This window comes from Dendrobium catenatum, unplaced genomic scaffold, assembly GCF_001605985.2.
Source record: "Dendrobium catenatum unplaced genomic scaffold, ASM160598v2 fragScaff_scaffold_621, whole genome shotgun sequence".
Lineage (NCBI taxonomy): Eukaryota > Viridiplantae > Streptophyta > Magnoliopsida > Asparagales > Orchidaceae > Dendrobium > Dendrobium catenatum.
In genome coordinates, this window is record NW_021319083.1 from 2314856 (window position 1) to 2340200 (window position 25345).

A 25345-nucleotide genomic window follows, 5' to 3' on the forward strand; every position below is an offset into this window, starting at 1 on the left:
GAGGATATGAAAAGGTGGAATTCATTTCGCCATTTTTAGTAATTGCGTGTTTAGGGATAAGATCACCAACTCCTTTTCATTTTATCGCTAAAGAAGTAAAGATTTGGAAGAATCTCAGTGAACTAGAAGATCGACTGAGAGGAAAAGGGAGAGGTTTGTTGAGTTTTTTTCTTTTCATTTCGGTATAATTTCCTTTTTTGCTTCCTCTAAAATAATGATATTTTCATAAGGGAAAAAGAAGGTATTGAAAACGTGGAGAAAGAAATTGGGAGAGAAGGAATTGGACTTTTGGAATTCCTTTCTTAAGAAAGGTAAGTGATTTAGTTTGAGGTCATATGTTTTCATTTTTGTTTCTTTTATCGAATAAAAATAAGAAATAATTTTTAATTTAGGTTGGAATAATCCAAGTAATATAGATTTTGATTTGACGGTGGAGGAAGGAAGAATTGCGATAAAGGAAATGAAAATTTATGAGGTAAATTTTTGGGGAAGGAAATCAAATGTTTATTGAGATATTTAATGAAAATTTTTATATTTCTTTTTATTATTATATTCTTGTGAACAGTTTAAACATTTTCAATACTCGATAAATATTGGAGAGGAAAATAAAAGTGGGTATTTATTAATTTTTTACTTCATTTTTATGTTTTATTTTGCAAGGAGCGTGTTAAATAATAGTTATAAGACTTAAAAATTCTTTTAAAATTATTTGTATAAAACAAACAAATGTATATGCAAGTGTATGAAATGTAAAAGAAAATGCACGTTGAAAGTTTACCTATAAAGAAAATAGAGAGTAATTTAATTAAATAAATGATTACTGAAATGAATAAAAAATAATGGAAAAAGGAAAAAGGATAAGCATGCAAATTCTGTAGGAGTTCATCCCCGTATGAGTACTTAGCTTGGGAAGCAACATACTGTGCACAAAAAAGAAAAGGAAATAGTTTGTACCTTTGGTACATTTAGACGGTGCTTTCTATAACAAAATTAAATGGTAAAATGAATACATATTAAAGTATTATAAATGTTATAAAGGAATATGATATGATCATACATAAATGACGTAGAGAAAAATGGAATGTATACCAATTGTTAAATAAACAGATTTTATTAAAAGTTATATGTATTGTACTTTATAGATGTTAATTATTATAGAAAGTTACATAGTAAACTCAACCTCACTAAATTAATGTTTCAGGTAAATCTCCAGAATTAGAAATGGTCGGAAGGGAAGAGTTTTTGATATAGAACTACATCCACAGTTGGATGTCCTCATCAGTTTGTTTATAGAAGACGACCAAATAAGAAGACAGCTTTCAATTGAAATGAGAAAGTTGTACGTAGTATTGATTATGAATTGTACTGAATTAATTCTACAATCGACTTTTTAGTTCCCACCTTGTTAAGTCGAGCATCGGGCCGGAATTCGTGAACATCGGGTCATAGAAGACTGTCGTTTTATGTGACCAAACCATTCTAAGGGACTCTATCAACATTATCTTCCACTGGAGCTACTCCATCCTTTTCACGTATATGCTCATTCAGTATCCTATCTTAAGAGTAAAATCACTCATCACTGAGCATCCTCATCCATGCAACACTAACTTAATATTATGCTCTCTTTTAATGAATAAATTATGCACCATAAAACATTGCAGGTCTAATCATCATCTATAAGAATTTTTCCTTAAGTTGAAGGGGCTTTTTATATCAAACAACAGGCCAGAATATTGTAAAAAACTATAAAAATATTTTTTTTTAATTATGAACCATGATTAGGGTACCAAATTTACTAATATTTGATTCAATTTATAGCAAATCTCTAAGAAATGCTTTATCATGACATCAGTTTAAAAGTTAAAAAATTAATATTAGCAAAAACATTAACCAACTCAAAAAAGCATTTAAAAGTAAATGACAAGAATCATAAAAAAATTAGATGCTCAAGCAAAAGGTAAGGACAAATAAATAGATGCAAAACCTGGAAAATGCACAGTTAGCTGCTTTTATCGCCTGGAGTCTTTTCATTGATTGTCCTTCCACCATTGAGAATTGAAAGTAAAAGATTAGATATAAAAGATTCAGACAAATTGAAGATCAAACATAAAATTGATGCAGACGTTTTAGGTTCTAGAATTTTTAAGCAACTGAATAATGCAAAGACTATAAATCATATAAAAGAAATAAAGATTTAATTACAAATAATTCAATTTCTTTAAGAACAAACTCAAAAATGCAAGTATAACCAAAAAGATAATATAATGATCAATTAAACTAGAAGAAGTCCAAAGATAAATTAGAACTGAAAAATAAATTATTTTTTTTTTTTCGCCACAACTAAAGGACAAAATATAACCAATTTGACAAAATAGAAAATCTAATAATATGAATAATAATATATTTAGAAGAAGAGATTAAGGAAAGCAATCATTAAATAAAAGACAGTCTAAACATCATGTCAAGATTCAATAGGAAATATTGTATCCAAGAAATTGTTTGTCACGCTTGCACCACACTCCGAAAAAAAGTCCCATCTAATAGGCATGCACAAAATTGAAAAGTAGAAATCTGAAATTTTATTGATCAATGCTATCAATACCTGCCTAAGATTTTGCTTTATAATCATCTAATTTCTCTAGATTGGCTACCTCAAAAGATAATTTTTTCAAAATCCATGGCCATATAAATATCTCCGCACAATAATTACGCAAATGGAACTATACCTTATGCAAAAAACCACATAAAAGTTACAGAAGTGGCGGCTATAGAACCAATAAAAGATCAAAAATAAGAATCCAGGTCCAGGAGTTAACAAGCAACAATAACAGAGGATATAAAGATGCGACAAGAACCGCTCAAGCTTTTGCACCTCAAGATCAACACAGCACACAACTCTGTAGCTATAAGAAAATAGCATTAACCCATAGTACTAAAACAAACCAATCAATAATAGAACAAGGGCAATCTTAATCAAATATTGATTGAACAACAGAGGTTAACCCAACCAGAAACATCATAAAAGAAATACATCCGTTCTCATAGGCATCATAAAAACATGTCCAGATAAAATAGAATTTAAAAACTACAAAATAAAATATATAATTGAAACTAATTTAAACTTGAATTTCATTTAATTGCTTGACTTTTGACTAATATACACATGTAGATCTCCATCAAAATATCGACTTCGACAAATTTAGCTCTGATGAATCTCTAGCATTTGATATTATCAAGTAAAATAGGGGCATACTTTTATGCTTCCTGCAAGTAATCTAGGAGTCATCACAAACAGGCACGTCATTTCCAATGCACAAGGTATCTTTTGGAATCCACAATCAGTAGTAGATACAATTTCATAATCTAAATAGCTTCAGGAACAACTTGTATAGATTTGGTCAAGCAAATTTGGGATATTAATTCACAAAGAGATGAATGAGAAATAACTTTAAGGAAGTAGTAGAAGTTCATGAAATAAGTTCAAAAACAGACACATTGAGAATAAGACTTGCTAGAATCTTAAAAAAAAATAAGCTATAACTAATGATTTCAAATCATCGCAAGATTATAAATGGCTCTGTTTTTTCACAATTAATTTATTAAAAATCTTAAAGAAGTCTTTTTAAAATTCAAATGCGCAGCACTGCTTTATTCTTTGACTTAAATTCCACATTCCCCGATTTACATAAACTGAAAGGTTACAATTGTCATAATTAATAACCCATGCTCTGCGACTATTTTCATGCACAACATATAATTCATGCAAATCAAGCAAATGAGTAGTATGATATGAAGCAACTAATGAAAATGTTATAACTAATATGCATTCTAAGGATAATAATAAAGACTTACAACTAATTAAATGATGAAAAAAAAATCAAAAAAGTCAAATAAAAAAAATATCGCAAGCCTAATGTGGACAGACCATTTTTAAGCAAACTAATTCAAAAAGCTCAAATACTAATTGTAATGAATTATGCATCTTTCGAATGAATTAGATGAATGCAATTTTAAATTTTAGATTTCTATTAAGAGTGTGTGCTAGAACATGTGGTAGTAAAGTGAGAGAGTTGGCATCTAAACTTTGCATGAAGATCCAACATATATACATAAAAAAAATATAAGGATACAATATATATATATATAAACTAGAAAAGAAAAGATCACGAGACTTGGCTAAATTGAAATTATCCACTACGCAAGTAAGATTATAGAAGTTTATAGGCAATCTGTCTTGATGGTACTAACTTTGAGAAGTTTCTTGCTTCAAAGATCATGTTTTTTATTGATAAATTTTTCTGATGACTAATCATTTGTCCACTATTTTTTTACGTTGAAATCAATGTCATTTGAAAAATACATTTGAGACTTGAAAATTTACAACAGCGTAAAGTTGTAATTTCAAAAAAATTAAAAAGTGTGACTATTATTTGGATGTCAATGTAGACCACCCATCGGGGCTGTGAAGTGTGAACCAAGCAAATTTAGTCTTACATGAGTTGGCATGTTAACAGGAGTAAAAATTATATAAAACTACTCTAAACTTTTTTAAAATTGTTTAAAATTAGTTGTAAGGGAACTGTTGGACTTCGAACGTCAAAAAATAGCATCTCGATGACATCAAAAATGCTTAAAAAGACTTGAACATGCCCGAAATTGGGCACAGCACAAACACGCATAAGTGAGATCGGGCAAATAGTCACAAACTGGCTATGAAGTGTTGCCTAGGCATGCATGAGTAATTTGTTTATTTTTTTATTATTTATGTAAGAAAACAAAACATCAAATAAAAGTTATAGCATGTTCATTTTAAGTTTTCAGAAACATTTAAGAATAAACAATTAAACATATATATATATATATTATATATATATATATATAATATTATATATATATATATATATATATATATATATATATATATATATATATATATTTGTATCTTATAATTTTTTTATGTATATATGTGTTGGATCTTCATGCAAAGTTTAGATGCCAAACTCTCTCACTTTACTACCACATGTTCTAGCACACAATCTTAATAGAAATCTAAAATTTAAAATTGCATTCATCTAATTCATTCGAAAGATGCATAATTCATTACAATTAGTATTTGAGCTTTTTGAATTTATATATTTGTATCTTATAATTTTTTTATGTATATATGTGTTGGATCTTCATGCAAAGTTTAGATGCCAAACTCTCTCACTTTACTACCACATGTTCTAGCACACAATCTTAATAGAAATCTAAAATTTAAAATTGCATTCATCTAATTCATTCGAAAGATGCATAATTCATTACAATTAGTATTTGAGCTTTTTGAATTAGTTTGCTTTAAAAATGGTCTGTCCACATAGGCTTGCGATATTTTTTTATTTGACTTTTTTGACTTTTTTGAGTTTTTTTTTCATCATTTTAATTAGTTGTAAGTCTTTATTATTATCTCTTAGAATGCATATTAGTTATAACATTTTCATTAGTTGCTTCATATCATACTACTCATTTGCTTGATTTGCATGAATTATATGTTGTGCATGAAAATAGTCGAAGAGCATGGGTTATTAATTATGACAATTGTAACCTTTCAGTTTATGTAAATCGGGGATATGTGGAATTTAAGTCAAAGAAGAAAGCAGTGCTGCATTTGAATTTAAAAAGACTTCTTTAAGAGTTTTTAATAAATTAATTGTGAGAAAAACAGAGCCATTTATAATCTTGCGATGATTTGAAATCATTAGTTATAGCTTAATTTTTTTTTAAGATTCTAGCAGTAGTCTTATTCTCAATGTGTCTGTTTTGAACTTATTTCATGAACTTGCTACTACTTCCTTAAAGTTATTCTCTCATTCATCTCTTTGTGAATTAATATCCCAAATTTGCTTGACAAATCTATACAAGTTGTTCCTGAAGCTATTTAGATTATGAAATTGTATCTACTACTGATTGTGGATTCCAAAGATACCTTGTGCATTGGAATGACGTGCCTGTTTGTGATGACTCCTAGATTACTTTGCAGGAAGCATGAAATGTATGCCCCTATTTACTTGATAATATCAAATGCTAGAGATTCATCAGAGCTAAATTTGTCGAAGTCGGATATGTTTGATGGAGATCTACATGTGTATATTAGTCAAAAGTCAAGCAATTAAATGATAATTCAAGTTTAATTAGTTTCAGTTATATATTTTATTTTGTAGTTTTTAAATTCTATTTTATCTGGACATGTTTTGTGATGATGCCTATGAGAACGGGATGTATTTTCTTTTATGATGTTTCTGGTTGGGTTAACCTCTGTTTGGTTCAATTCAATATTTGATTAAGATTGCCCTTGGTTCTATTATTGATTGGTTTGTTTAGTACTATGGGTTAATTGCTATTGGTTCTTATAGCTACAGAGTTTGGTGCTGTGTTGATCTTGAGGTGCAAAAGCTTGAGCGGGTTCTGTCGCATCTTATATCCTCTGTTATTGTTGCTTGTTAACTCCTGGACCTGGATTCTTATTTTGATCTTTTATTGGGTTCTATAGCCGCCACTTCTGTAACTTTTATGTGGTTTTTTGCATAAGGTTATAGTTCCATTTGCGTAATTATTGTGCGGAGATATTTATATGGCCATGGATTTTGAATAAAATTATCTTTTTGAGGTAGCCAATCTAGAGGAAATTAGATGATTATAAAGCAAAATCTTAGGCAGGTATTGGATAGCATTTGATCAATAAAATTTCAGATTTCTACTTTTCAATTTTGTGCATGCCTATTAGATGTGACTTTTTTTGGGAGTGTGGTGCAAGCGTGACAAACAATTTCTTGGATACAATATTTCCTATTGAATCTTGACATGATGTTTAGACTGTCTTTTATTTAATGATTGCTTTCCTTAAATCTCTTCTTCTAAATATATTATTATTCATATTATTAGATTTTCTATTTTTGTCAAATTGGTTATATTTTGTCCTTTAGTTGTGGCGAAAAAAAAAAGAATAATTTATTTTTCAGTTCTAATTTATCTTTGGACTTCTTCTAGTTTAATTGATCATTATATTATCTTTTTGGTTATACTTGCATTTTTGAGTTTGTTCTTAAAGAAATTGAATTATTATGTAATTAAATCTTTATTTCTTTTATATGATTTATAGTCTTTGCATTATTCTAGTTGCTTAAAAATTCTAGAACCTAAAACGTCTTGCATCAATTTGTTATGTTTGATCTTCAATTTGTCTGAATCTTTTATATCTAATCTTTTACTTTCAATTCTTAGATGGTGGGAAGGGACAATCAATGAAAAGACTCCAGGCGATGAAACGAAGCTAACTGTGCATTTTCCAGGTTTTGCATCTATTTATTTGTCCTTACCTTTTGCTTGAGCATCTAAATTTTTTTATGATTCTTGTCATTTACTTTTAAATGATTTTTGAGTTGGTTAATGGTTTTTGCTAATATTAATTTTTAACTTTTAAACTGGATGTCATGATAAAGCATTTCTTAGAGATTTGCTATTAAATTGAATCAATATTAGTAAATTTGGTACCCTAATCATGGTCATAATTAAAAAAAAAATATTTTTATAGTTTTTTTACAATATTCTGGCCTGTTGTTTGATATAAAAGCCCCCTTCAAACTTAAGGAAAAATTCTATAAGATGATGATTAGACCTGCAATGTTTTATGGTGCAGAATGTTATTCATTAAAAGAGAGCATAATATTAAGTTAAGTGTTGCATGGATGAGGATGCTCAGGTGGATGAGTGATTTTACTCTTAGAGATAGGATACTGAATGAGCATATACGTGAAAAGGATGGAGTAGCTCCAGTGGAAGATAATGTTAGATAGAGTCGCCTTAGATGGTTTGGTCACATAAAACGACAGTCTTCTGATGACCCGATGTCACGATCCGGCCCGGATGCTCGACTTAACAAGGTGGGAACTAAAAGTCGGATTGTAGAATTAATTCAGTACAATTCATAATCAATACTACGTACAACTTTCTCATTTCAATTGAAGAGCTGTCTTCTTATTGTGTCGTCTTCTATAAACAAACTGATGAGGACATCCAACTGTGGATGTAGTTCTATATCAAAAACTCTTCCCTTCCGACCATTTCTAATTCTGGAGATTTACCTGAAACATTAATTTAGTGAGTTGAGTTTACTATGTAACTTTCTATAATAATTAACATCTATAAAGTACAATACATATAACTTTTAATAAACGTCTGTTTATTTAGCAATTGGTATACATTCCATTTCTTTACGTCATTTATGTATATCATATCATATTCCTTTATAACATTTATAATACTTTAATATGTATTCATTTTACCATTTAATTTGTATAGAAGCACCGTCTAAATGTACCAAAGGTACAACCATTTCCTTTTCTTTTTTATGTGCATAGGTATGTTGCTTCCCCAGCTAGTACCATACGGGGATGAACTCCTACAAATTTTGCATGCTTATCTTTTTCCTTTTTCCATTTATTTTTTATTCATTTCAGTATCATTTCTTTAATATAATTACTCTCTATTTCTTTTATAGGTAAACTTTCAACGTGCATTTTCTTTTACATTTCATACACTTGCATATACATTTGTTTGTTTTATACATAATAATTTTTAAAAGAATTTTTAAGTCTTAGAACTATTATTTAACACGCTCCTTGCAAAATAAAACATAAAAAATGAAGTAAAAAATTAATAAATACCCACTTTATTTTCCTCTTCCAATATTTATCGAGTATTGAAAATGTTTAACTGTTTACAAGAATATAATAATAAAAGAAATATAAAATTTTCATTAAATATCTCAATAAACATTTGATTTCCTTCCGCAAAATTTACCTCATAAATTTTCCTTTCCTTTATCGCAATTCTTCCTTCCTCCACCGTCAAATCAAAATCTATATTACTTGGATTATTCCAACCTAAATTAAAATATATTTCTTATTGTTTATTCGATAAAAGAAACAAAAAATGAAAACATATGACCTCAAACTAAATCACTTACCTTTCCTTAAGAAGGAATTCCAAAGTCCAATTCCTTCTCTCCCAATTTCTTTCTCCACGTTTTCAATACCTTCTTTTTCCCTTATGAAAATATCACTTACTTTAGAGGAAGCAAAATAAGGAAATTTATACCGAAATGAAAAGAAAAAAACTCAACAAACCTTCTTCCTTTTTCCTCTCAGTCGATCTTCTCGTTCACTGAGATTTCTTCCAAATCTTTACTTCTTTAGCGATAAGAATGAAAAGGAGTTGGTGATTCTTATCCCTAAACATGATCAATTACTAAAAAATGGCGAAATGAAATTTCCCCAATCCCTTTTGCATGAGCTCGGTTGTTCGCTCTGTCCGCCCGTCTGTTTTGTTCGCAAAACTGCCCCCCTCCCTTCTGTGGTCGTGACCTTATTAAGAGAGCTGGCCGATTCGGTTGAACTGGCCACCCAAACCGGTCCGTTACACCTGGTTAGGAAAGTAGATGTATTAGATTTGACTTATGTTTATGTTAAGAAAGGTAGAGGTAGACCTAAAAAGACTTGGTTGGAAAATATTAAAAATGACCTCTCTTTAGTAGATTTAAATGAGAATTGAACTTTTAATAGGACACAATAGAGAAAAAGGATTCATGTAGCCCGACCCCACATAGTGGGATAAAGGTTTGATGTTGTTGTAGTTTTTAACAATGTTCTTATTGTTTTTGAAGCTGCATATTTATTTGTTGCCTGAAGTTAACATTTTTTTTTTTTTTTTTTTTTTTTTTGAAGTCGCATATTTATTTACAATATTCTTATTGATTTTGAAGCTGTGTTGATAAAGTTGAGCATCATTTTGTTTGATTGGTATTTTCTTTTAATATCAAACTAGTTCTCAACTGTTGATTACTTCTAGAGAATCGTCTATTCATTGATTTAATAATAAAATCTATAACGACAAACAAGTAGCTTCTTCTCTCTCAATCTTAATAGATCATGGTCCCTGCTGCTAATTGATGGATCACGCATGGATACCAAAATTTGGTAGAGGCTGTAATCTTAGAAACCTTAATTTGAAAATGGGGCTCAACTTAGAGTAGCAAGCAGATTGTAACCATTGACTAGTGTGAAAAGTTGGAGGGGTTTACCATCAAAATTAACTCTTGTTGAACATAAAAGTTACAGAAGATCCAGTCACGAGTGCAGAAAAAAAAAATCATATATTTTCAATGAGAAGTGAAAAGCCTCAAATATTGAGAGGGGATCATAAGGGTTCCCATATTTGGGAGAAAATCAAGAATATGAAGAGATAGCAAGAGAGGAATGCAATAGGAGAGAAGGGAGAGAATGAGCGGAAGGAAAGCCAAATTGCCATTCATTAAAATTCAAGTCATCTAAATTTACTGACCTTCATTTATAGAGATAATGAGTCATGATTATTATAAGTCCAAATAAAAATAAAAATTACTCAAGTGACAAAATAATAGATAAAACCTAATCTATGGATAAATATCGAAGGGAAAATATTGAAAAATGCTTAGTAAATACTATATCAAGCCTAATTTGCGAGTAGCTTTAGATTTAGTCTAAGTTTAAAGCCTGGTCTGATATTGGGCTTGATCTGGAGACATATACTTCACTAGTTTCCCTTTGATCTCTTTATTCATCTTAGATCCTCAGGTTTTCTAATCAGATAAAACATAAATTCTAGCTCAATATTCTATCCAATCCATCTGCAAAATTAAATTTGGGTTGGTCTTTGTTGGTTTTTGGTCCAGCGAAATAGAATATGGATCAAATTCAAATTTCGATTGTTCTTATCAGAATCCATCTATTACCCACATGTGTGATGCGATGCACATGAGGGTGCTCTCCTTTTTGATAAAAGATAGGATGGGAGTTTTAAATATTGTGATACTGAAAACTATTGTGTTTATCAAAGTTGATTTACAATCTGTTTGTTTTATAAATCAAAACCAGTGTTTTATGGTCGGAGGGGTAGAATTTTTATACCTGTTAAAGTCTTGTTCTATTGTTAGTAATGAAGCTTATGTTTTTGTATTCAGTGCATGATAAACATTTCACTCATTACCTGCAGCTAGGACTGATAAAGAGACCGTTCATAGTTGGAATCTTCGTCCATCACGTATTTGGGAGGATGGACAATGGATGGAGTGGTCTCATGCAAAGGGAAAGTCAAATAAACCACATGAGGTCTACATTTTATCTGATGCTCTCTCATGTTTATGCCATTAGCTTGCTTCTCAGCTATTTGACATAATAGCTATCATGTATTGTGGTTGCTATCACAGGGAGATACTCCCCAGGAGAAAAGGCAAAGATTAGGCAAGCGTGAAGGAAAAATTCATTCAGAAGTTGAGGCTGCCGAGATGGGTAACCTTTCCAAGAATATTCTCATTGAAGAGTCCAGGAAACCTGATGATTCAAGATCGCTGGTTTTATCTGCTAAGGATAGAACCTTTAGCATCGGAAAGAATTCAAGAGAAGAGGTTATTTCTGATGCACTTAAACCAAAACAGACTAGCTTGCAGAAAGAAGGATCGAAGGTGGTTTTTGGCGTTCCAAGGCCTGGAAAGAAGAGAAAGTTTATGGAAGTTAGCAAGCATTATGTTGCAAACAAGTCTGAGAAAATTAGCGAAGGTAGTGATTCCATCAAATTTGCAAAATATTTGATGCCTCAGGCATCTCGCCCAACCAGGAATACGTTGAAAGTTGATAATAAAGGAAAGAAGGCTGTCGACATCAAGCCTAGAGGTGGTTTTAAAGCTGAGAATTCTCGGAGCTTTCAAACTAGAAGTCTGTCTGAGAAGGACAAGGCATTGCTTTCCACATCAAATGAAGGCACCGTTCAGGTGCTTCATAATATATCCAGTTTCGGGGGCAGTAACAATTGCTCAGACAAGATGAATGCATACAAAGTCAATTTTCAAAGCCAAGATGAAAAAAATGATGTTTCCACTATAGCGTCAGAGGATTCTGTGCAGCCTGCGCATGTTTCCTTATCCAAAAAAAAGAAAACTTCAGTTTCTGAGCCGGATTTTGCTGTGAAATCAAAAAATTCTGTGGATAGGACATCCACCCTCGAGGATAAAGGGTCTAAAAATCCTGGAAAGCCACTACATGAAGTGATGGAACCCCGTAGATCCAACCGTAGGATTCAGCCAACGTCAAGGGTGAGTTTCATTTCAATCTCAAAAGCTAACATGGTTCTTAAGCTTGCTACTGTTTTCAAAAATTTCATGCATTCACTTGAAACTGATCTATATTTACTCTTTGGAGCTGGTTACAGTAAAGTATGCTCTACAATTTTCTTTGGCATCTTTTTTTTTTTTTGGGGTGGGGGGGGGGGGGGGGATGCGAATTGAGAATGGGGGGGGGAATTGGGTTGGTTCTTGAGAAGTTAGTATTTTTTTTTTTTCATAGATGAAAAGTACACTTCAGTGTCAGACAGTAGCTATTGCGATGGAGTTGCCTTAGTGGCACCATCCTGATAGTGCACTATGGCAACTTTTTTCTTAGGGAGAGATGGAGATGCTAGGAAATAAGGTAAAGTTACTAAAAAATAGAGAGTGAAAAATATAAGATAGAAAAGAAATTAAACTCACAAAAACATAGAATAATATTGTATAGATTCGCTCAATTGATGCCTACTCCCTATTGTCGTCTTTGTAGATTTCATTGTGGGCTCCAAAAATTCGCGCCCCCGCCTACCATGCTTTCGGGAATTCAGGAGTTTTAACGAATTAAGTTCCGAGTAAATTTTCAGAAGGCAGATTTGGTTTGTAGATAAGACTACACAGAGATTTTGCCCTCATTTTGTGAGAACTTTATAATCTGAGTTCTGGTTTTCTATAGGCGCAAGCCCCTATAGTTAATTACCCCTCCCGATAATGAGAGAAAACTTTCAATTAAGGCTATTCGTCAATCATATAAGTTAAAATACATTGTATTTGACATATAGTAGCACCATGGCTTTGCTATTTGAGAATTTGATATTTAAAATTTAAAATTTTTATCATCTTGCGCTTAAAGCGGATGGTGGGAGAATGGATGATGTATCCGATTAAGATCCCATGGTTCGGTTGTCCCGGGCCATCGTGGTCCATGGTCTATTTAGTCAGAGGAGGTAATCAACTCAACCTGATAGAAGGATCCTTGTCGGCAACCATGGGTTGCGTCGTCCAAAGGTACCTTGTAGACCTGCGGTGGATGTTTGTCTAAGGGGATAAATTTGAATCCACCTTAGCTGATAGAGGGCTTTGTGCTCTATCGGGTTCATTGTTGGTTGTAGGCCTTTGTTAGTGATTTTTTTTGTTGTAAATCTTGAAAGCCTAATATAAACGTATAAAACAAATGTCTTGGTTAACACTATAACCATACATTTGTTTGATGGTTCGAGCCGTGTTGACTCCTATCCGCTCGCGTAGGAGGATCAGGCTTGAATTTAGGTTTATTTTTTGACCTGTGCAACATCTTCAGACGTCACGTGTACCCATAACACACTCGCTGGGGCCTATGTAGGTATTTAGGGGGTATTTTTATAATTATATATTGAACCTTGTCTACTATGTCTAGATGCTGACAGAGGATCAGATTCGTTGCCGACTTTATGTCTTTAATGTTGAATTTTTCTTAATTATAGGCCTTGAATATTTAATATGAACTATAAAGCAAAATATTCCGGTCGATGTCGTAACTGTATATTTGTTTAATGGTTCGAGCCATGTCGACTCTTATCCAATAACATATAAGGACTGGGCTCGAATTTAAGTTCCCTTCTATACCCACGCAATATCCTTAGACGTCACATATGTACCTATAACACCCTCGTCGAGGCCCATGCGTGTAGATTGCTTGTGCATTTTCTTGTATTTGTGTTTGTATGCATATTGCAATACACATGTGGGGGGTATTTTTGATGTATGATGAATCTTCTATAGCAGCTCGCAGAAGCTTGTGTTTGTCGTGTCTCTTTTGTATTTATGCTGCCTGCATGCATATTAACATATTCGTTTACAAGCCTATGTTATCTACTGGTCGAGCTGCATTTATCACCTATCTTTTCATACATGTTGACTGACGAATTGTTGTCTTCATCGTCAATTTCTTAATGTATATTGATTGGTGACTTTCTCCATTCTCTTGCACATGTTTCTATGTTCGTAGGGACTATCATATGCATCCCCAAGACGATTGGTATTGATTGTAGGGAGACTTGTTGCATTTACAATTCCTCTGCAAATTGACACTAATTATTAGGTGAGTTGGGTTAATTTCACCTATCTGTTGATGGGCAAGTTGTTGTGTTTGTCATCAAATTTTTTTTACACATTAATTTGTGAATCGTGGAACACTGTCGTTGCCAGGTCCTGGATGAGAAAAGTGGAGGGTTGTGTTAGGTAGTCAACAAACAGCATAAAACTTGTCGAATAATAATGACATGAATCCTTTAAGAAATTGTGTTAATGCTAGGGCGTCTCCTAGAAGCGACGCGCTGTGTGGTCTAAATATAGTAACAGGTGTGCAAGGGTTGCTGCACCGGCGCCCGGGTGTAGTGTTAAATAGGCAAAGGTTCCCACATCAAGGACGAATGTAATAAAGAAACTAGTCCATGAAACTAAAATTAAGATAGAAACTTGGAATATATGTTCCCTTACATGAAAATTAATGGAATTAATAGATATTATGATTCATATAAAGTTAAATATTTTGTGCATTCAGGAAACTAAATGGGTTGGAGAGAAGGCTAAGGAAATTGATAGTTTAGGATTTAAACTTTGGTATTCCGGTAGGAGTCATACTAGAAATGGTGTAGGTGTTATTATAAATAAGAGTTTGAAGGATAATATTATAAAAATTACTAGGATTGGAGATAGAATTATAGCTTTTAAGATTGTTGTTGATGTTAAGATTGTTAATATTATAAATTCTTGTGCTCCTCAAGTAGGTTTTGGATATGAGTTCTAAATTAAATTTTTAGAATGACTTAGAAGAATTAATACAAAAGATACCTCTTGAAGAAAGAGTTTTTATTGGAATAGATTTAAATGGACATGTTGGTAGAGAAGTAGATGACTTTAAAAGCATTCTTGGTGGTTTGGAATGACAAATTAAGGCGGCAAGATCATATTAAATTTTTGTTTAGCTTATGATTTTTTAATTGTTAATTCCTTATTTAAGAAAAGGAATGAGCATCTCATCACTTATAAAAATGGATATAGTACAACTCAGATTGATTATTTTCTTATAAGAAAATTAGATCGTTTAGATTGCAAAGATTATAAAGTTATCTCGAGTGAAAATTTATGTACCCAATATCTATTATTAGTTTTGGACTTTAAGATAAATGAACAAAACATAAAAAATAAAGTAAAGTGATTTTCTAGGATTAGATGGGGGTATTTAAAGAATATTAACAAAAATATTTTTGAGAGTAAGATTTTAGATCTTAAGATTTTGTCTGTGCATGAGGATGCTAATGTTATGTGGGAAAAAATGACTAGTGATATTAAAAATATTGCAAAAGATATACTTAGAGTATCAAAGGGAAAAACTCTTAATAGTAAAAATAGTTGGTGGTGGAATTCAAATGTGCAAGAAAAGATTAAAAATTAGAAAATTTGTTATAATTTTTTTTTTAATTTTAAAAATTCTGATAGTTGGGAAAGATATATAGAGGCTCGTAAGAAATCTAAAAAAGCAATATGCAATGCAAAGACTTTAGCTTTTAGTGATTTATATAATAGATTAGATACTAAGGAGGGTGAAAGATATATGTATAGGTTAACCAAACAAAGAGATAGGAGTAGAAAGGATTTAGTTCAAGTGAAGTATATTAAGGATGAAGATAAAAAAATACTTTTTTTAGAAGATAATATTCAACAAAGGTGGATGAGATATTTTGCTAAACATTTAATGAAGACTATGAAAATAAGGTTGATTGTAGTGACCTTAGCACCCTAAATGAAAATAAAAATTTCTATTTTTATCAGCGTATTAGTAAAATCGAAGTTAGAGAGGGTTTAAAGAAAATGAATGGTAGAAAAGCTGTTGGATCTGATGATATTCCAATAGAGGTGTGAAAATGCATAGGAGATGAAGGAATTTATTGGCTTACTAAATTTTTTAATACTATTTTGAAGACTAAAAAGATGTCATATGAGTGGAGAATGAGTGTGTTAATATTTATTTTTAAGAATAAAGGTGATGCACAAGATTGGGTGAATTATAGAGGAATTAAGTGAATGTGTCATACTTTAAAACTATGGGAACGAGTTATGGAACATAGGGTTCGACGTGATACTTATGTTTCTCAAAATCAATTTGGATTCATGCTGGGTAGGTCGACTATGGAAGCCATACATTTATTAAGTGGTTTGCTGGAAAAATATAAAGAAAATAAGGATGATCTACATATGATATTTATTGATTTAGAAAAAGCATATGATAAAGTTCCAAGGGAAGTGCTATGGAGAGTTCTTGAAAAGAAAGGAGTTAATAACGCTCATATTCAAATCATTAAAGATATGTATGCAGGAGCTATTACTTGTGTTCAAACACAAAGTGGTTTGACCAATTATTTCCCTATTTTGGTTGGGTTACATCAAGGATTAGCCTTAAGCCCATATCTTTTTGCTTTAGTCATGGATGTTTGCACTAGACATTTGCAAGAGGATCTACCTTGGTGTATGCTTTTTGTTAATGATGTTCTTCTTATTGATAAGACTAGAGAGGGAGTTGAAGGTAAACTTGAATTATGGAGGTCAACCTTAGAGTCTAAAGGTTTTCGCTTGAGTAGATCTAAAATGGAATATATTGTGTGTAATTTTAGTAGTAATAGACCTAATTAGGGGATTGTGACTTTGGGCGATCAAGTTAGTAATAAGAGTACACGTTTTAGATATCTTGGATTTATTGTTTAGAGTGATGGTGAAATAGATGGGGATATTATCAGCAGAATTCATGTTGGATGGTTGAAGTGGAGGAATGCATAAGGCTTGTTGTGTGATAGAAAAGTACCCCTCAAGCTCAAGGGAAAATTCTATAAGATGGTGAGGCCTGCAATGCTTTATGGTGCCGAATGTTGGCCATCAAAAGAGAAGCATAATACTAAGTTAAGTGTGACAGAGATGAGGATGCTCAGGTGGATGAGTGGCTTTACACTTAGAGATAGGATACGAAATGAGCATATACGTAAAAAGGTTGGAGTAGCTCTAGTAGAAGATAAGATTAGAGAGAGTCTCCTTAGATGGTTTTGTCACATAAAACGGCGGCCTTCCAATGACCCGGTTAGGAGAGTAAAGGTATTAGATTTGACTTATGTTAAGAAAGGTAGAGGCAAATCTAAAAAGACTTGGTTAGAAAATATTAGGAATGACCTTTCTTTATTATATTTAAATGAGAGTTTGACTTTTAATTGGACACAATGGAGAAAAAGGATTAATGTAGCCGACCACACGTAATGGGATAAAGGCTTGATGTTGTTGTTGTGTTGTTGTGCTGATTTGTGAATCGCTGCATCTGGATGCATGTATTATGGTGTTCATTTAAACTGCTATGGGTGATTGTAAGTTCATTAACACCGGTCATAGAGGAACTTTATCATCACAAGCTTGTTTGTTGTCGTTGCTCACAAACAGGTTGATATGTATATTGCAAATTTTCCTCTTCATGCAAATGAATTATTGTAGTAACGCAAGCATCATGCTCGTTGATGGCTCATGTTGTTGCTTGTAAGTTAACATGTATTTGCTTGTATTTTGACGTCGACTATGAGGCGTGATATTTGTTGCATGTCTTTCACATTCTGTTCATGAATACATCATAATTTACATTGCACTCATCTTTCCTTCCATTGTTGTCTGTGAGCGGGTCATCATACAATAGTTATTGATCATTACTTGCAGATGACATGCTTATAATTAACATCACAACTACAAGTCTTCCCCAATTGATCCTTGCTTGCATGCTTAATGTTATTATTTCACCAAATTACAAGTCCCATTTTAGACGTTAAATTATGCTCCATGTTGTTCATCTAATGCTCAAGTTCTAGTTCAAGCTGTCGTTTGTTCAATGTCAAGTTCACGTTTCTTATGGTCCTGTTGAGTTCAAGTTCTATTGCATTTCTATTCAAATCAAGTACCTTGGGGTCAAGTTTGATTCAAGTCCTTTGTTCATTTCGAGTTCATTATCATTTGCTTATATTCATTTAAGCTCAGTTTGTCGTCATTTGCTTATGTTCAGGTCACCTGTCACTGTAAAATTTGGCATCTCCCGGCGTCTCCCCCATTTGGGGGAAAATCCAGGAGTCTAAGCTTCTCATCACGCTAGAGAAAAATGTGTATGGTAGGTGTCGGGTGACACCGTGGCTATAAATATTCAATCCCACTACGCTAGAGAAAAACGTGTACAGGTCTTTGGGGTTGTTTGAAAAAGCAAAATTGTTTCTCTACCTTATACGGGTACTTAAATTTTGCACCGACGTGCTAAAAAAATGCCCACGAGGATTACCTGCCTTGTTTCAAGCATCGTTATGAGCATCCTCCCACCATGCTAAGAAAAACATGCATGGGTGGTCGCTCTCCGCGCTGCAAGGTTCGAAAACATGATTTTAGGATTTTCTGAGTTTGAACTGTTATATCTTCGTGACGTAGCAATTGACAGCGGTGGACAATACTCATAGACACCTTTTTTTCTTTTTCCTTCTTTGCACTTTTTTTTTTCTTCTTCTTCTCTTTCTTTTTTAGGGCAGACTTTCTTTAAAAACACAATAACAAGTGAGTAATATTAAACATTAAAAAAAAAAAAAAAAAGAGTAGCGGCATCTGAATCAATCTACGCATATTTGATTCTCAAGGGGAAAGAAACCTAAGAAGCATAAATCAGTTGTATTTATGGTGCAGGCATTAACCGAAGCTTTTCTTTGGTTGTTGAAGTCTTGGTTCTTTCCTCAGCCAATAAGGAATGCATATCACTTCCATTTGCCAAGCTATTGAACTCCACGGATTTGGATGGAAGTGCGGGAATGCGGGATACTTCCTCTGGCAAAATGCATAAGCCTCTTCAAGTAGTAGTGGTACTTCCGAGTTGTCTCATCGTTCATGATGTGTGCCACATTGTAGGTGTAGATCTTCTCACGAGCAGATCGCTCGTGGATGCCAACCATAGTCACTCCAATAGGCCATGGGGCATTTCCAATGGCTGTCGTGATGTAATGGTCCATTGCTGCGAGGTAGTCCCGTTCCATGCAACATCGCACCATTAGCATCAAAGCTTGTCGAATGTCATTTGGAAGAACCTTCTTCCTGCAAAACTTAAACTACGGATTCAAATAATGAGCACATTAGTTGAAGCAACCATAAACTTCGCCTTGGCCGTTCTCTTTTTTTCCCGAGGCATCTCGTCAATCTCCTAGTTCAACTCAGTGAGAAGTTGTTTGAAGAACGCAAGAATCTTGTCCTCGTCACAAAGCTCCTCAAAATTAGCCTTCATATTCTTTAAATCCTTATCTGCATCCAGTCCGGATGAGGCTTCAAGCAGGATGTGGGTGCGATTGTGAGGTCTAGAGGCGGCTTGAAGTCTATCTTAGTGCAGGTGAGGTCGGCATATAAAGGGAGTTTAGCCGTTAGGCTTGGAGCTGGATGTTTGGTTCAATGAGTCGAGGGAAATGAGATATGTGGTTTGTTGGTTGTGGAAGAAACGGACGAGATATGAGGTGTGTTCGTGTGAAAGACGGACAGTTGGTGATTGTGCTGAAGAGGTCGATTAAACATTCGAATAGGTGTTGGCGAGACATAGAGACGGAGAGAGCGTGCAGTCGAGTTTATGCGAGGAACGCAAGAATCTTGAATCTCCTAGTTCAACTCAGTGAGAAGTTGTTTGAAGAACGCAAGAATCTTGTCCTCGTCACAAAGCTCCTCAAAATTAGCCTTCATATTCTTTAAATCCTTATCTGCATCCAGTCCGGATGAGGCTTCAAGCAGGATGTGGGTGCGATTGTGAGGTTTAGAGGCGGCTTGAAGTCTATCTTAGTGCAGGTGAGGTCGGCATATAAAGGGAGTTTAGCCGTTAGGCCTGGAGCTGGATGTTTGGTTCAATGAGTCGAGGGAAATGGGATATGTGGTTTGTTGGTTGTGGAAGAAACGGACGGGATATGAGGTGTGTTCGTGTGAAAGACGGACAGTTGGTGATTGTGCTGAAGAGGTCGATTAAACATTCAAATAGGTGTTGGTGAGACATAGAGACGGAGAGAGCGTGCAGTCGAGTTTATGCGAAAAATAAAACAACTTGTTTTCATTCTATCATGAGTTAACGGCTAGAGCCATCAGTGGACATTCGAGGCAGATCATAAATTTTACAGGAGAAGATGCGAAATCAGCAAAATTTACTGGATTTCGCTAGAGATACGGCAAAGGTGATATGAGGTTTGCATTAAATTGGATTTGGACTTTCGATTTTTGATTGATTTTTTTGTTTAATAATTATTATAATAATAATACAATATTATTAAAATTATTATTATGAAAAGTGATGTAGATGGAATGGAAATTCGTGCACCTCAAAATTCACGTGTCAACAGTACAATGTGTTTTTCTTTAATTTTCGTGTATTCCATCTCGGAATGTGCGTCGATTTCCCTGCACGGGCTTCATTGGATAAATTCACAGACAATTCTGAGCATTGGCGACGTTTCAAATGCAATAGTGAAGTCGGTTTTGTGATCAGACGTCGTTTGGGCGACGTCGCACATTAATTTCCTAGATTTGCTCACATTGCCTCGGGATCGTCATCGATTTGCGTGCGTAATTTTCATTTGACAAATTGGCAGTGATATTTAAATATTGTTGACATTATGAACGCAACAGTGAAATCCGTTTTGTGATAGGAGATCGTTTGGGCAACTTCGCACGTCAATTTTTTTAATTTGCGCATCATCTCGAGATGCGTGTCGATCCTCTCGCGTGAATTTAGTTGATCAAATTTATTATCATATTTAGGTGTTGATGATGTTCCGAACACAATGGTGAAATTCGTTTTGCAATCGAAAGTTGTTTGGGCGACGTCGTGCGTCAAATTAGGGTAATGGTCGTGCCTTTGGAGAAATCTCATCCGATTTAACTGCGAGGGGTCTTATCTTAGGAGAAATTGACCTCTTGATTGCAACGGCGCAATCCGTTTGAAAATCGGAGATCATTTGACCTTTATGTGATGCATCGCACCGACGTGCGTGTTACGTAAATCCGCCAATTTTGTCTCTTTTCTCATGTTTTTATATGTAGGGGTCAACATTCACTATTGTTTTATTATGGAGATTATAATCCTAGTACCCACTTATGGTTGAGTTCTTGATCTTCCATATATATATATATATATGAGTTGTGGAATAGGATGTTAGATGAGGAGGTTAGAACAATGATAAGGATGATCAATGAATTGAAAAAGACATGGGATGAGGCAAGTGTTATAATAATGTAAGATAGCTGGTTAGATGTTCGACAAGGGAGTATCATAAACATCCTTGTTAACAATCTCTGTCAGAGTATATTTCTAAAATCTATTGATGCATCAAAACCTTTATAAAGGATGCACAATTGTTATTTCAAATGCTTGTTGAGGTTGTTGAAGAATTAAAAGAAATATTGGTTGTTCAAATTGTTCTAGATAATGCAAGTGCTTATAAGTTTGCAAGCAGACTATTAATTGAGAAAATGAAGCATCTTTTCTAAATTTCATGGGCTGCTCATTACCTTGATTTAATGCAGTTACTAGATAGTGAGCAAGTTTATTTACAATCACTCTTAATTGTTGAATTTGATGAGAAAGTTCATTGGTAAAGAACCAAAGACCATCTTTGCTTATAAAGGATGAGATAAAAGATCTTGGTCTAAAAAATAATAAAAAAAACAAGTGAAGAAGATTTTTATGAAATATGACTATTTTTACCGTAGTGTTAATTATGTTTTAAAGACAATGAGACTTTTGTAAATGTATTAATGATGGTTGATTAAGAGAAGACCCAAAAAAATTGGAATTATCTATAAAACAATGAGCAAGATGAGAAAGAAATAACAAGAGATTCGGAGGACAAGTGGGATCATTAATTACATTAATGTTTGTGTGTTGCTGCATATTATTTGAATCCCTAGTTTTATTATAAACTTTTATGTGGATAATAAGATTAAGATTAGTTTATATGCATGCATAAATGAACTTATTTCTGAGGATGATTTTCTTAAAGCAAATAATCAATTTGAGGATTTCCATTTGAAGATTGAAATATTTGGATTTAAGCAGCTTAAGCATGCTGCATGACACTCCTATAAAATTTGCAGTCATTTATAATTTTAAATTTGAAAGTATGTTAATAATTTAATTTTTATTCAATTATAAAATGTTGCTTAGCATAATTTAGAGTTGATATGCCTATATTTAAAGTATTTGTAATGAAAGTTCTTAGCACTATCTGTTCAGCTTCTGCATGTGAGCATAATTGAAGCAAGTTTAATCAAATTCATACAAAGAGAACCAATTGACTGTAGAATGTATGAATAAGTTGGTTTATATTATCTTTAATAAAAAATTGAAAGATAAAAACATCAAATTACAGAGTTAAAGAATTGATTGTGATGAAATAGGTCCTTTGGTTGTGGATGTTATACTATCTAATGCTGAATGGTTAACACCAAAAAAAATAGTGAAAGATTTGAAGTTGAAGCTGAAGAAATAAACTTTAATGATGAGTAAAATGAAGATCTTAATATGAACAGTAAAAGAATTATTGAATTGAGAGCAGCTTCTACTTTACAATGACTATTAAGCTTTGGAACAATGAAAATATATATTAATAATTCGCAACACGGTAGCCTTTTTTGTGTGCTGAAAAAAATGTAGAGGAATCTATCCAATTTTTAAATCTTATAGCCCAAACTGTTGGTCAGTTGTAAAGGTTAATATTTTTTATTTCTGGTGCTGTATTGATATGTTTGTGATATTGGAGTTCCATTTGTGTTGGCCATCTCTTGTAACCAACTTGGTCTCAAAACCAACAATACTATTGCGTTTTTGAATTCATTTGACTTTCATTTCCAGTTACTCGAGGGTCTTCAAAGCTCTCTAGTCATTTCAAAGATTCCAAGCATTTCTCATGAGAGGAAGTCTTCCAGAGGCGGATCATCCTCAAGAGGTAGATTTGCTTATCATAGATAAAGAATTTCTTTTGCCACAGCCATTGAAATATCTCTTCATGTTTTCAACAGGAAACACGCATGGCTGAAAGGAGGCGAGCTCTATAGGCCTTGTTGCTAAAACTACCTGAGTCAGTGTATATACAATAACTATGTTTATCCTTTATAAGGTTTTGTACATTATTATATATTTAGGAGAAGTGAATCTCGAAGTTTTCTTCTGAAATGATCAGAATGTAAAATTTCCTAGTTAAAATTTATCTACGCTTGTCTTGATTTTGAGTACCATAACCCTAATCTTCGACTATGAAGCTATCTGTTTAACCTTTAGAAATATATCATATAGGGGCACAGGATTTTTGGCTGCAGGGTTGAGATGGTTAGTTACCGTTGATGAATTGTATTTTTCCAGTTCATCTGTTCCATGGTACGCATGCTGATGTCCTATTGGCAATCTCAGTTTCTTTAAAGCTTGAGCATTTCTGACTAGGTGTTCTAAATGATTTGTTACCTTTTGTTCCCTTTTTTTCTTCCCAGGAAATGGTTTTACAGCACTAGTGTTTGAGAGAGATGATCCTCCTATTCATAGCCCTGCAAAGCAAGCAACATATGGATTTGTACTGCCATCGCTAATGGTTTCTATATATAGTATGGTCTCATGGTGTTCTTACAATAGCTCACTGTGGAAAAATTATTCTGTGCGGACACCGGTCGCTGTTCAGAGGTCAATCAAAAGGTCCCATGTCACTTTTTCCTCGGTACTGGTGCTAAGTATCGATGTTACTGAATGACGTGACGTGTTTTGGTTGGCCTTCGGATCATCCAGTGTTCGCTCAGAATAATTTCTCCTCACCGTGGGACTAGTTTCTTATGTGCATGGATGGTCTTTTTAATGGGGCTCATGGAATTTAGGGATTCAGACTGATAGGAGCCATTTCTTAGGTTTTGCAGCTCTGCATATCCATTGGGATACAGAGATGGATTGGAATAGTTGTGAATTCGTTAATATAATTCCTTACTGGGCTGTAAGATCTGCCATCCGTTCAAGTGCTCACTTTTTTCCGTACTCGCTAGAGTTGGGAGAGATAATTTGGTAAAGATTTTGTCACTATTAGTGATTAGGCTCTGTTTCTGACGGTTTTTTTGCATCTTAAAGTAATTTTTAATAAAAAAATATAAATTTTTAATTAAAAAATTATTTTAAGAAGCAGTAAGAAAGTCTGTCTTATGATATATCAGATTGGGCTATGAAGTTATTGGATACTGTTGAGATTGTCGAGATTAATATGATTTAAAATATATGTAACAGTAATAGTAATTTTAATGTAAATATAAAAAAAATTGAAATTTATTTTGATGAACGTTTTGTATCAGGATATTTTGATGAACTTAAAAAAATAATAATAATAAAAGGTGGGTTTCACACTTCTATGTTAGGCTTGCAGAACTGTTTGTAGAGAATCTGCTTCTTCTGCCAATGGGTGTTCATGATTGTGCTTCTTTGGTCATTGCCAAGATATTTTAATTTAAATTTAATTAGGATGGGATTTTTAGTTATTAAATTTATTTTGAGGTATGTTTGATATGTAATTTGATTATTTAATTTAAATATTATTTTTATTTTAAAGTCAATTTAATGTTAAAAGTTATCTTGGTTAAGATTAAGATTTTGTTTGGTATTATTTTTCTATTGTTTTTAAAAATATTTTATTATGAAAATTTTTAAGACTTGTATAAAAATTATTTTAGAAAATAGTTCTAAACCAAGTCAATTATTATTGATTGAAGTGGGAGGCTTTTTTAATGCTATTAATTATTGAAAATATTTACTAATATTAGTTTATTATTAAAATAAGTGATCTAAAATTTCTGGTGAAAAAATAAGAGATGTGGAGGGGTGTGGTCAAAAGAATGTTAACAATGCTCTTGTTTAGATTAATTTGACCTAATTTGTAAGTTCACCTTAGAAAATGGGTCTTGAGTGGGGCACATGTTTGGAAATGATGGTGGAAAATGATATTATGATGTTAAATTATGATCTTAGTAGATAGTAGAATTTTATGAAGTTAAAAACTTGGTAGATGTATGGTAGAAGAGAATTGGGTTGACTTTTTTAATGCTTTAAGTTATGAATAATTGGTTTTGAAAGATGGATAGGGTGGAAGAGAA

General features: G+C 33.0%; 1 protein-coding gene across 6 annotated transcripts in view; it reads left to right on the plus strand.

Moving 5' to 3' along the window:
* The window catches only part of LOC110101097, a 56399-nt gene extending 32887 nt beyond the window's left edge, over window positions 1-23512 (plus strand). For all 6 annotated transcript variants that reach the window (XM_020828863.2, XM_020828868.2, XM_020828864.2 and 3 more), the window contains 5 exons: window positions 7261-7328; window positions 11068-11183; window positions 11282-12163; window positions 23082-23175; window positions 23249-23512. In XM_020828863.2, coding sequence (XP_020684522.1) covers window positions 7261-7328; window positions 11068-11183; window positions 11282-12163; window positions 23082-23175; window positions 23249-23265 — 1177 coding nt within the window. In that variant the 3' untranslated portion in view covers window positions 23266-23512. The remainder of the gene's footprint in view (window positions 1-7260; window positions 7329-11067; window positions 11184-11281; window positions 12164-23081; window positions 23176-23248) is intronic.
* The last annotated feature ends 1833 nt before the right edge of the window (window positions 23513-25345 follow it).